Source organism: Rhinatrema bivittatum, chromosome 8 (genome assembly GCF_901001135.1).
Source record: "Rhinatrema bivittatum chromosome 8, aRhiBiv1.1, whole genome shotgun sequence".
In the NCBI taxonomy this organism is placed as follows: domain Eukaryota; kingdom Metazoa; phylum Chordata; class Amphibia; order Gymnophiona; family Rhinatrematidae; genus Rhinatrema; species Rhinatrema bivittatum.
Genome location: NC_042622.1, coordinates 138,269,499 through 138,283,412, shown reverse-complemented (window position 1 = coordinate 138,283,412; position 13,914 = coordinate 138,269,499). Strand labels below are relative to the sequence as shown.

Below are 13,914 nucleotides of genomic sequence, written 5' to 3'. Positions count from 1 at the left end.
CGCCACTACAAGAGGGGTCGGGACTGAATCGAGGCCGCGCCAGGTGATTGCAACCCTCTGCGGAACGCCACAGCTGGCGCGCGCAACATTGGTGGGTGTATGCCTGTGTTCTGCATGTGTGACCGAGGTGGGGAATTCTGCAAGCATGTAGTTTCTATTTAGGGATTTATAGCAGCCCAGTTTGTTCTGCTTTTCTAATAGGTGTTTTAGGGCCTGATGTAATATTTGTGGTGTTGCCTTTTCATAGATAGGGTTGCTCCTGTTTGAATACTTGAAGTTAATACTGTTTTGACATGAGAAGTTTACTATATTGTTGCCATTCAGTTTACTCAAGAGCAGACCCACACCTAACATATTATAATAGGCCTAATACTATATGGGTTCCAAGTGTCTGTTTTTTTGCAGGGATATCTGGGTGGCACCACAGCAGTGCAACTTTTTCTATACAACAAAATGGTACCGGCTACAGGATCCAGCCAGTGCCAGTTTTACTTACGAGTAGGTATGGATCGTTCCTGCACAATTTAGGGATTTTGGACCTGTGAATGGGATAAGATATGTTCATGGAGGGTGTCAGTTTTGAAAGTTTGGATCACTGGAGGGAACAGGGTTTTTTAAGGTGGGGAAAGTTGGTCTGGGACAGAGCATGAGACATATTTTCTATTGTGTGTTGATTACTTGGAAAACAAAAATTTTGTGTTAAAAACAGAACCGGGGGGGGGGGGGGGGGGAGCACAGTAACAGTTCGCACAGGGCAGCAAAAATGCTAGCGCCGGCCCTACTACCTGCCCAGGGTCCATAAGAGTTAAAATCAATCTTAGTTGTAGTAAATGAGCTTTGGGGACCCCATATGTCCCATCTTCGAATGGATCCTTTGCAGGAGCATTCAGCCTCCCACACTCTCAGTCTTTTGCTTGCTTGTGATTTCAATAGTTGCTTCTTGCATTAAAAAAGTGAAAAAATAAATGATATTGCTTTGTAGTGCCCTAGATGAAGACTTTCCTTTGCTACTGATAGAGGAAAGAAGTTCTGAGAAGGGAGGGGATGCCAGACATTCCTGAAAGCGTGCAAAAGGTCAGCAGACAATGAAGAAAGGTTAACAGAAATAATACACAAAGTGTTTTACAGCCTGCCAGTGCCCATTTCCGCTGCCAGAAAGAGTGTTTTGGACTAATGGAAACAATGTTTCCAATTCTGCAATTAGGCCTATGCAGTGAATTCGGCTCTAGACTTATAACATGTTTGTCACCGAGCATCTCTAAACTGACAATCTAGTAGTTGATCCTGAAGGAAATCAGTTTCTTTGACCTCTGTGATACCTTTTATTGGGCAGATATAAGAATTAAGAACATAAGAAATTGCCATGCTGGGTCAGACCAGGGGTCCATCAAGCCCAGCATCCTGTTTCCAACAGAAGCCAAACCAGGCCACAAGAACCTGACAATTACCCAAACACTAAGAAGATCCCATGCTACTGATGCAATTAATAGCAGTGGCTATTACCTAAGTAAACTTGATTAATAGCAGTTAATGGACTTCTCCAAGAACTTATCCAAACCTTTTTTGAACCCAGCTATACTAACTGCACTAACCACATCCTCTGGCAACAAATTCCAGAGCTTTATTGTGCATTGAGTGAAAAAGAATTTTCTCCAGTTAGTCTTAAATGTGTTACTTGCTAACTTCATGGAATGCCCCCTAGTCCTTCTATTATTCGAAAGTGTAAATAACAGTCACATCTACTCGTTCAAGACCTCTCATGATCTTAAAGACCTCTATCATATCCCCCCTCAGCCGTCTCTTCTCCAAGCTGAACAACCCTAACCTCTTCAGCCTTTCCTCATGGGAGAGCTGTTCTATCCCCTTTATCATTTTGGTTGCCCTTCTCTGTACCTTCTCCATCACAACTATATCTTTTTTGAGATGCGGCGACCAGAATTGTACACAGTATTCAAGGTGCGGTCTCACCATGGAGTGATACAGAGGCATTATGACATTTTCCGTTCTATTAACCATTCCCTTCCTAATAATTCCTAACATTCTGTTTGCTTTTTTGACTGCTGCAGCATAATGAGCCGATGATTTCATTGTATTATCCTCTATGATGCCTAGATCTTTTTCCTGGGTGGTAGCTCCTAATATGGAACCTAACATCATGTAACTACAGCAAGGGTTATTTTTCCCTTTATGCAACACCTTGCACTTGTCTACATCCAAAAATATTGTAGTAGGTGAGCATTCCAAACCCTCCAACTCCCCCCTCCCCCTTTTTTTATGAATTGCTCTTTCGCCTGTGTGGTGTGGAAAGCTCACATACGACATCACCTCGTTGATCTGCTGAAGGTAATCACAGGCCCCTAAAGGCTCTGAATTGGTAGAGAGTGATACAGGGACGTGTTGGAGCAGTGAGCAGGAAAGCGTGTGCTAAGTAAAACCAATGAAGAGAGAGGAGAATAAAGAGGACCTGAGAGGGGAAAAAGGAGGACGAGAAAGGAAAGGGAATAGGGAGAGAGAAGGAGGATGGGGGAGGGAAAGGTTTGGCATTGGGATTGTGGATGGGCTGAGAGGTCGGCGAGGCGACATGAAAAGAAAGGCAGGGCTGGGGCTGGAAGACAAGGATGAGAGTCTGAATGGACGAAAAACTGCAGGAGGGATCTAAGAGGACAAGAGAAGGGAGGAAGAGAGAAAAGAATGAGAGCATGGTGGAAGCAGGCAAGAGAAAAAACATCTTTAGGAGGGAAAAAGACAGGCAAATGTAGAAAAGAAAATAAGAGGAAAAACCTGAAATGGAGAAAAGGAAGAAAGAAAACAAAAAATGAATAAAATATTCACACACATCAGAAAGGTTGGAAAATGACTATTTTTAAATGTAAAACAGGTTTATATGTTAAATTATTGTCAATTTTAATCTTTCTAGAGTTAAATATCTGTTTATAGACCCTGTACTATTAGAAGCCTTTCTTCAAAATAAGACAGTTTCCGTTAATTCCACTAAGTTAGGAAGGCTTTTTTGAGTTTTGCCTTGTAAATTTTCCTCAAAAATTTCCTGTTTCTTTCTCTCCTCATGATGTGGTCTTATATGATGGTTTGCTTGGAAATATTATTTTCTTGTTTTGCGCTGCATACTTTTTTCTTAAAACAAGATACTCTTGTAATGTAATTTTGATTTCAAAAATTAAAAATAGACTTTAAAAAATAAATGATGTAAATTTATGCAAATTCATTCAAATATGCCACTTAATTACCTTGGGATTTTAAAATTTCTGAACTCTTGCCACAGAATTTTCTCCTGAGCTGCCACAGGAACTTGTTAATGGAGGCAGCCATCTTATTTCCTCTGTGGCTGCTTCTGAACTTTCTTTGTAAACCTCATACGTTATTTCAGTCAAATCTATCAACTGCATGAGTGTTCGGAGCAGCCACTGATGGGCTGAAATGAAGGCCCTGACCTGTTGGCTAACCCTCCTTTGTGCTTGAGCAGTGAATATACATTATTCTCTGAAATGGACTACAGTGCTTAAGTTTCTTTACAATAAATGCTTCTCTCTTATAGGCCTTGTTTAAGTGAATATTGAATGATAAGAAGTCCTGGGCCAGCCCCAGCTCCTCATTTCTGTGAAGTCTGTCTTTCATTTCATCATTTTTTTTTTTATCAGTTGTGGAGACAGATCCCAAAGATGACCATAACAAAAGCTCCTCCTCCCAGGCTGAGCACTCAGATATCCCAGAGCCCAGTTTGGATCTGCCCCAGGACTTCATCTACAGCCCAACGTGCCAGAGGTCAGATGACCTAGCCCTGGGCAAGGACCCCCTGGCACTGGAGAATGGAGCATTTCTGCAGCTGGAAGCCATCCCTCTGGGGCTGCTGGAGAAAGTCAGCTTGTTCTACTGCTGTAGCCAATGTGGTAAAGTGTTCTGGGAGGGGTCCCACTTTGGACGTGTGGTGTCTCAGTTTAAGGAAGTCCTGTATGACACAGAGGGGGAACGGTTTTATGAACTGAATGCGAAAGAAACAGCCCATTAGGACCATTCCCCTTCTTTGACTATGATGAGCCTTGGGCACTGCTTAAAATAAATCTGACAGGTGTAGCAGATGCACATAGACCTAACTGTTGCTTTCTACCTTTTTTTTTACTATTAATTCACAAGTGGACCAATCTGATCTTTATCTGTGTATCCGGTCCACAAAGTTAAAAATCACTTTATGGACCTAATAAAATATAAAGAAAATTAAAAAATAAAAAAAGATGCCCTGGTTTTACATTTGACCTCTGCCTAAGACGTCTGTACCATATCTACTCCATTTTGTAAGAATCACTTTTTATCCTTTCTGTTACTGTAGTGAAAAAAAAAGCACTTACCATAATCTCAGGCTCTGTTTTTCCTGGTCTTGAAATCATTATCAGTGGGCATTGCTTGATGATGTCATCGCCATAACTATGAACATGTAAAGATTCTTAAGTCGTTTTGGAGGATGGAAGAAAGATATGTAATTCTCCCACTGAACAGCAATGGAGTGAGATGATAACTTTTTTGGCCAAGTGTTATGTATTGTGTGCAGAAAGAAGGATGAATTATTTGTGATACTAATCCAAGAATTAGCAAAAGATGATGATGCACATTAGCTTTCAAGACCCAAAGGTCCTTTCTTTGGCTGTAAGTCAACCAATGATGTGTCACTGAGAAAGTTAACAAAAAAAATATTGAATCTAATCTGAAAACAGAGCAGATCTGGTCCAGAAGTGAATAGAGCGAGAACTTATCTTGAATCCCAGTTTCACAAGCTGAGTTTTACAGGTGTGGAGGATACTTTAAAATCAATTCAAACCAAGTGCCTGTGCTGTTGATTGCAGAATGTCCCAGGTACAGCTTTTGTTTTATTAAATTTGAATGCTGCTGAATGTCTTGCTATAAATATATTATAACAAGTTTAAATTGTAAGATTATCTTCTCTTCCTATATTTTGATTTGTTCTCTTTATGCCAATAAAAATTTTAAAATATAAAAAAAAATGTGAATGCTGCTTTAAGTATTAGCATCTAACTCCATTTGCCATACTGGTATATTTTAATTTGGGAAGGTACTACAGATACCAGAAACTCTCAAATTATCTGCAGCTAAGGGGATACTCTCTAGGTGTTGGTAAAATGGATTTGACAGTTGCTGAGGTTCATTTACAACCATGTTGGAGTTGCAGTGATATGCAAATTTTGAGGCGACAGGATTGGGCCTTCTTGCTAAACTGGTTTCTGTTGAGCTGCTGCTGCTGAGTCTTTGGTGGCTTTGATTTGCATAAATGTGCTGGTGCATTGTGGTTGTAAAGAAATATAAGCTGTTCCAGGGGTGACCAATCTATGTCTCATGAGCCGCATGCTGCTCTTTGGAGCATATTCTGCAACTTGCAAGTTAATTCCTCCTCTTTCATGTTGCATCCCTCTCCCTTCTCAGCAGCCAGCTCATTTCTGTCCATCAATTGGCTACAGCGAGGATCACCGCATGCTGGAGTTGCATGCCTTCATGTCCACTTCCCCTCCATGAATCCTAAGCCAGATCCTGGGGCCTGGTCCTACAAATGGAAAAGAGAGAGAGGATTTGTCAGGCCATTGCAGATCCCATCCCATAGTGACAAAAGATGAGGCCCTGTAGGCCACCGTAAACCCCATTCCATGGCAGCAGAGACAGGGCTCAACTGGCAGGGGCATATCGTCCATAGTGCACAGTGGTGCATAGGCACCACCAACTTTAAAAAAGGGCATACCGTGCACCACTGACTTTCCACGCTGTCACTCGACAGATGGAGGGCTAAAATGTCAAATTGTGCGGATTTTAACCCTCCAGTCCAGTACAGCAGCTATTCTCATCTTGTAACTAGTCTGAAGAAGCTGTGGCTTCTCTCCACAGCCTACGGTGGCGCTACTCTACCATTGAGAAATTACCTGCGTGCTCTACCTTGCCCTGCTGCAGAAACAGCCCAAGCCCTGAGTCTCCTCCTTCAGCCTCCTTCTCCTCCCGTCCCACCTGCAGTACACTGGAAAAGGCCCACTGGGGCCACTAGCACCTCTCCTCCCGTTCCACGTGCCGTACACCAGAAAAGGCCCATCAAGGCCACTGGAATGTCTCCTCCCGTCCCGTCCACGGTACACCAGAAAAGGCCCATTGGGACCACTGGCACCTCTCCTCCCATCCTGTCCATGGTGTACAGGGCCGCTGGTACCTCTCCTCCCGTCCCGCCCACGATATACCAGAAAGGACCATGAGGGCTGCTAGCACCTCTCCTCCCACCTGTGGAGGCGAGGTGCAGGCAGCTCCAATGGTCCTTTTCTTGTGTACCATGAAAAGGCCTATTGGTCTGTCGGTATCTCCCCTCCTGCCCACCTTGCAACATATAAGGGCCCAGCAGGGCCATCAACACCTCTCCTGCATGCAGTGAACAACGAACAGCCCAGTAGGGCCATCGAGACCTCCCCTTCTGATGCCCACGGTGAACAAGGAAAGGCCCAGCGGGCCATTGACGCTTCCTCTCCTGCTGGGTGTCAGCATGCTGAAGCTGAGGTCCGAGTGCCTGTGAGTGAGAGAGAGAGCTTGTGTATGTGTGTGTGAGAGAGGGAGAGCATGCCAGTGAGTGGTAGACAGTTTGTGATTGTGTATGTGTGTGGTAGAGAGCATCAGTGAGTGAGAGAGCGCTTGTGTATGTGAGAGTGAGGGGAATGAGCACCAGTGAGTGAGAGAGAGCTTGTGTGTGAGTGAGGGAGACAGTACCAGTGTGTAAGAGAGAGAGAGCTTCTGTGTGTGAAAGACAATGAGTGCCAGTGAGTGGGAGCTTATATGTGTATGAATGTCATAGAAGCAGGGAGAGAGAATCTGTGTGTGAGAGAGAGAACCAGTGAGTGTGAGAGTCAGTGTGTCTGAGAGAGAATGTGCATAAGAGTGAACTGTGTGAGAGAGACAAATTAATGTGTATGTTAGGGAGTGTGTTTATATAGGAGAGAGAGAGGATAAATTATCTATCCTCCTTCTTCCCAACTAATCAAGGAGAATCTCAGGGTGACTGGAAATCAAAAGTTCCCAGGTATGGAGAGCAGGGGTTATTTTTTAGCCCTATTTTAATTATTTGCTTTGTATGCTGTTTTGAAATATTTTATTGGTTTGGCAAATTTTAAAAATGTTAATGAGTTATTAATTATTGGATGTTATTCTGTTCGTCAACTTTTAAAATATTTATTCTTTTTATTAGTATGGTTTTATTATGATTTATTTATTTATTTATTTCTTAATTTTTGTATACCGATGTTGGTATATACCTTCACACCGGTTTACAATATTTCTTAAAATAAAATAAACATAAAATACATAAAAAAAACATAAAATACAATATTTCATAAAAAAACAAAATGCACTAAAAATTAAACCGTTCATAAAAATAAATAAAATTTCAATCCTAAAAATACTAAAATTATATAAAATTATATAACACATTAAAGTACTCAAATTTAAGAACGGAAATCATAAAAAATAAAATAAACTATGTTTTATATTTCATGGTTTTATTGTTTTTGTGAGGAATGGTGATGTTTCTGTTTTTCAGTTCTTGAACGATATTCAGAGTCTGACTTGTTGCGGTTTCCAATTGCACATTTCTATTTATACTGTATGATCACTTGTTTCTGTATTTGGTGAGGGTCTTCCTGTATTCTGCATTTGTGAATGACATGAGGTTTTCTACTAGCATATAGTTTCTATGTCACCTATGCGTCACCTAGATAGGATTTTAGACAGTGCTGGGGAGGAGCCGGCTGTCGTGGTACACGTGGGCACCAACGACCTAGGAAAATGTGGGAGAGAGGTTCTGGAAGCCAAATTTAGGCTCTTAGGTAGAAAGATTAAATCCAGAACCTCCAGGGTAGCATTCTCTGAAATGCTCCCTGTTCCACGCGCAGGTCACCAGAGGCAGGCAGAGCTCCGGAGTCTCAATGCGTGGATGAGACGATGGTGCAAGGAAGAGGGATTCAGTTTTGTTAGGAACTGGGGAACCTTTTGGGGAAGGGGGAGTCTCTTCCGAAGGGATGGGCTCCACCTTAACCAGGGTGGAACCAGACTGCTGGCGCTAACCTTTAAAAAGGAGATAGAGCAGCTTTTAAACTAGAACAAAGGGGAAAGCCGACAGTCGCTCAGCAGCGCATGGTTCGGAGAGATGTATCTTTAAAGGATACTAATGATGCATTAGAATTAGGGCATCCCGACAGTGAGGTTCCAATAATTAGAAAAGTAGTCCAAGTGCCTGTAACTAAAAACTCACCTGAGCTAAAAAAATTCTAACTTATCCCTATCAATTAAAAAGCAGAATAAAAATACAAACAAAAAACAAACTTTGAAATGTTTGTATGCTAATGCCAGAAGTCTAAGAAGTAAGATGGGAGAATTAGAATGTATAGCAGTAAATGATGACATAGACTTAATTGGCATCTCAGAGACATGGTGGAAAGAGGATAACCAATGGGACAGTGCTATACCGGGGTACAAATTATATCGCAATGACAGAGAGGAGCAGTCGGGAGGAGGTGTGGCGCTTTATGTCCGGGATGGCATAGAGTCCAACAGGATAAACATCCTGCATGAGACTAAATACAAAATTGAATCTTTATGGGTAGAAATCCCTTGTGTATCAGGGAAGACTACAGTGATAGGGGTATACTACCGTCCACCTGGTCAAGATGGTGAGATGGACAGTGAAATGCTAAGAGAAATTAGGGAAGCTAACCAAATTGGTAGTGCAGTAATAATGGGAGACTTCAATTACCCCAATATAGACTGGGTAAATGTATCATCGGGTCACGCTAGAGAGATAACGTTCCTGGATGGAATAAATGATAGCTTTATGGAGCAATTGGTTCAGGAACCGACGAGAGAGGGAGCAATTTTAGATCTAATTCTCAGTGGAGCACAGGACTTGGTGAGAGAGGTAACGGTGGTGGGGCCGCTTGGCAATAGTGATCATAATATGATCAAATTTGATTTAATGACTGGAAAAGGAACAGTGTGCAAATCCAAGGCTCTCGTGCTAAACTTTCAAAAGGGAAACTTTGATAAAATGAGAAAAATTGTTAGAAAAAAACTGAAAGGAGCAGCTACAAAAGTAAAAAATGTCCAAGAGGCGTGGTCATTGTTAAAAAATACCATTCTAGAAGCACAGTCCAGATGTATTCCACACATTAAGAAAGGTGGAAAGAAGGCAAAACGATTACCGGCATGGTTAAAAGGGGAGGTGAAAGAAGCTATTTTAGCCAAAAGATCTTCATTCAAAAATTGGAAGAAGGATCCAACAGAAGAAAATAGGATAAAGCATAAACATTGGCAAGTTAAATGTAAGACATTGATAAGACAGGCTAAGAGAGAATTTGAAAAGAAGTTGGCTGTAGAGGCAAAAACTCACAGTAAAAACTTCTTTAAATATATCCGAAGCAGAAAGCCTGTGAGGGAGTCAGTTGGACCGTTAGATGATCGAGGGGTTAAAGGGGCACTTAGAGAAGATAAGGCCATCGCGGAAAGATTAAATGATTTCTTTGCTTCGGTATTTACTGAAGAGGATGTTGGGGAGGTACCCGTAATGGAGAAGGTTTTCATGGGTAATGATTCAGATGGACTGAATCAAATCACGGTGAACCTAGAAGATGTGGTAGGCCTGATTGACAAACTGAAGAGTAGTAAATCACCTGGACCGGATGGTATACACCCCAGAGTTCTGAAGGAACTAAAAAATGAAATTTCAGACCTATTAGTAAAAATTTGTAACTTATCATTAAAATCATCCATTGTACCTGAAGACTGGATTGCAAATGTAACCCCAATATTTAAAAAGGGCTCCAGGGGCGATCCGGGAAACTACAGACCGGTTAGCCTGACTTCAGTGCCAGGAAAAATAGTGGAAAGTGTTCTAAATATCAAAATCACAGAACATATAGAAAGACATGGTTTAATGGAGCAAAGTCAGCATGGCTTTACCCAGGGCAAGTCTTGCCTCACAAATCTGCTTCACTTTTTTGAAGGAGTTAATAAACATGTGGATAAAGGTGAACCGGTAGATATAGTATACTTGGATTTTCAGAAGGCGTTTGACAAAGTTCCTCATGAGAGGCTTCTAGGAAAAGTAAAAAGTCATGGGATAGGTGGCGATGTCCTTTCGTGGATTGCAAACTGGCTAAAAGACAGGAAACAGAGAGTAGGATTAAATGGGCAATTTTCTCAGTGGAAGGGAGTGGACAGTGGAGTGCCTCAGGGATCTGTATTGGGACCCTTACTGTTCAATATAGTTATAAATGATCTGGAAAGAAATACGACGAGTGAGATAATCAAATTTGCAGATGACACAAAATTGTTCAGAGTAGTTAAATCACAAGCAGATTGTGATAAATTGCAGGAAGACCTTGTGAGACTGGAAAATTGGGCATCCAAATGGCAGATGAAATTTAATGTGGATAAGTGCAAGGTGATGCATATAGGGAAAAGTAACCCATGCTATAATTACACGATGTTGGGTTCCATATTAGGTGCTACAACCCAAGAAAGAGATCTAGGTGTCATAGTGGATAACACATTGAAATCGTCGGTTCAGTGTGCTGCGGCAGTCAAAAAAGCAAACAGAATGTTGGGAATTATTAGAAAAGGAATGATGAATAAAACAGAAAATGTCATAATGCCTCTGTATCGCTCCATGGTGAGACCGCACCTTGAATACTGTGTACAATTCTGGTCGCCGCATCTCAAAAAAGATATAATTGCGATGGAGAAGGTACAGAGAAGGGCTACCAAAATGATAAGGGGAATGGAACAACTCCCCTATGAGGAAAGACTAAAGAGGTTAGGACTTTTTAGCTTGGAGAAGAGACGACTGAGGGGGGATATGATAGAGGTGTTTAAAATCATGAGAGGTCTAGAACGGGTAGATGTGAATCGGTTATTTACTCTTTCGGATAGTAGAAAGAGTAGGGGACACTCCATGAAGTTAGCATGGGGCACATTTAAAACTAATCGGAGAAAGTTCTTTTTTACTCAACGCACAATTAAAGTCTGGAATTTGTTGCCAGAGAATGTGGTTCGTGCAGTTAGTATAGCTGTGTTTAAAAAAGGATTGGATAAGTTCTTGGAGGAGAAGTCCATTACCTGCTATTAAGTTCACTTAGGGGCGGATTTTAAAAGGAGCGCGAATAGCCTACTTTTGTTTGCGCTCCAGGCGCAAACAAAAGTACGCTGGATTTTAGTAGATACGCGCGGAGCCGCGCGTATCTGCTAAAAACCTGGATCGGCGCGCGCAAGGCTATGGATTTTGTATAGCCGGCGCGCGCCGAGCCGCGCAGCCTACCCCCGTTCCCTCCAAGGCCGCTCCGAAATCGGAGCGGCCTCGGAGGGAACTTTTCTTTGCCCTCCCCTCACCTTCCCCTCCCTTCCCCTACCTAACCCACCCGCCCGGCCCTGTCTAAACCCCCCCCTTACCTTTGTCGGGGGATTTACGCCTCCCAGAGGGAGGCGTAAATCCCCGCGCGTCAGCGGGCCTCCTGCGTGCCGGGCCGCGACTTGGGGGCGGGTCCCAAGGGCGCGGCCACGCCCCCGGGCCGTAGCCACGCCCCCGGACCCGCCCCCGGAACGCTCCCGACACTCCCCGAAAACGCCGCACGGTTCGGGCCCGCCCCCCCGACACGCCCCCTCCGAAAACCCCGGGACTTACGCGAGTCCCGGGGCTCTGCGCGCGCCGGTAGGCCTATGTAAAATAGGCTTCCCGGCGCGCAGGGCCCTGCTCGCGTAAATCCGCCCGGTTTTGGGCGGATTTACGCGAGCAGGGCTCTGAAAATCCGCCCCTTAGAGAATAGCCACTGCCATTAGCAATGGTTACATGGAATAGACTTAGTTTTTGGGTACTTGCCAGGTTCTTATGGCCTGGATTGGCCACTGTTGGAAACAGGATGCTGGGCTTGATGGACCCTTGGTCTGACCCAGTATGGCATTTTCTTATGTTCTTATGTTCTTATGATCTATAGCAGTCTGGCTTGTTCTGTTTCCTAATAGGTGGTGAATTGATGTTTAGGATCTGAGTAATATTTGCAGTGTTGCCTTTTCTTCGGTGGGTTTTTTACTATTTGAGTGCTGGCAATTAGGTCTGTTTTGGTTTGGGAGGGTTTATTATATTATAATTTAGTTCTCTCATGACTTTCTGATGGCAAGCTCACAGAATAGGCCTAATATTATATGGGTTCCAAGTGTCGTTTTTGCAAAGTTTTCTAGTTTGCACCACAGCAGTGTGTATAAATGGAGAGGCCGATATTCAAAATGGCACTTAGCCAGGTAAGTTCTAGTAATCCAGCTGAGTGGCACCACTGAATATCCTGCTACAGCTAAGATTTTAGCATAACTGAACTAGACATCCTGAAGGCAAGCAAGCTGGTGGATGGTCAGCAAGGTCTGCATGTAGAGGCAAGCTCTTATTTTGGCAGATCTTTCTCTTAAGCTTAAGAGTGGCTGGTTTACGGCACAAATGAGAAGACATTAATTTGCTAAGTGCAGATGTTCTTAGAGTCTGACCCCTTGCTCCCCATGAGGAACCAGCTAGCTTATGTAGACGTTTTACAGGTGCTGACCTTAGCAACTGACTTCTTCAGATGACTGTATCAAATCAAAGATCTGTCCAGTATCGTGTCAAGATGTGTTGGAGTTCAAACACTGCCCATTGAAATAAATGTCGTTCTGGCTTAGCTCTTGCAGAGGTGGAATACACGTGAGCCACCCTAGTCATGATTGGCTGCCAATTACATTTCCTGTAGCAGTCTGCCATAATCTCCATACCAACGTTAAGAGACCTTTCAAGCTGCAGCACATATTACCAGTATCAATCAATTTTTGCCAGTACATTCATGTGTGGCCTTTTGCAAATCACTTAACCTCCCTCTGCTTTAACTCGCGTGTAAGCTTTTTTTTTTCCACTACGTATTTATAGAATTTCAATACAAATATACAAGCTGTACAGTCAATAGGAAATACAGAAGTAATAATAATAGAAAAAAAGAAAAAACAATATAACAAAAGTATATATCCTCTATTAACCCACAACGAGGGAGGGCTCACAGCAGAAAAGCAGAAGAGTCAAAGCATAAAACAAGAAATAATATAAAGAAAAGAAACATTGTCTGAGAGAGTTCAAAACTATATTAATCCACTATAACAGCCAATATCAGACTTATTCTGGAGTAACATCAGCAATCCTACTACCCAAAAAAGATTTCAACTGACTGGGTTCGTAAAAAGCATGTCTATTACTGGACATCCCCAAAAGAAGCTAATACATTTTCACACATTTGAAGGAAAGATTTTCTTCTACTTTGCATTTGTTTTGCAGAGATCCAGAAATATTGAAACCTTCTGACCCATAAAAGAGGCCTCTCTGTTACCAAAGAGCAATCTCATAGTAAGACGGTAACTTTTAAACAGGCGTGTGGGTGCACATGTACACGTGTTTGCCAGCTCGCATCCAGAGACCTATCCATTTTATAACATACGCATGTATATGTGCACATATTATAAAATAGGCTGGATGCATATACATATGAACGCAATTTTAAATTCAATCGCACATATGCACGCAAATGTCGTATCTACCGTGTAAAGGGTGGAATTTTATAAGGGATGTGCGCCTGTGCCACAGGTAGTTTTCCCAGTTTGTTTCTAGTTCACCCAGTTAAGGGTTAGGACTTTCCAGCCCCCTCAGTTAATAGTCTCCCTTTCCTCCTATTCTCCCAAACCCTTAAAATCCCGCTGACTAGCTTAGATTTTTTATTTTCTTACCTACACGACATCCATAGCAGTAGTAAAATTACGCGGCAGGGGACCCCGGCGCACGCCTGTGCATGTAAGTAATTACTCTCACATCTC

At 42.6% G+C, this 13,914-nt stretch overlaps 1 protein-coding gene across 1 annotated transcript in view; it reads left to right on the top strand.

Moving 5' to 3' along the window:
- Positions 1 to 5,001, top strand: part of EXD3 (exonuclease 3'-5' domain containing 3) — a 999,700-nt gene extending 994,699 nt beyond the window's left edge. Inside the window, 1 exon segment of the mRNA XM_029613511.1 lies at positions 3,657 to 5,001. Within this exon segment, the coding sequence (XP_029469371.1) occupies positions 3,657 to 4,024 (368 nt within the window). The 3' untranslated portion in view covers positions 4,025 to 5,001.
- Positions 5,002 to 13,914: the final 8,913 nt, after the last annotated feature.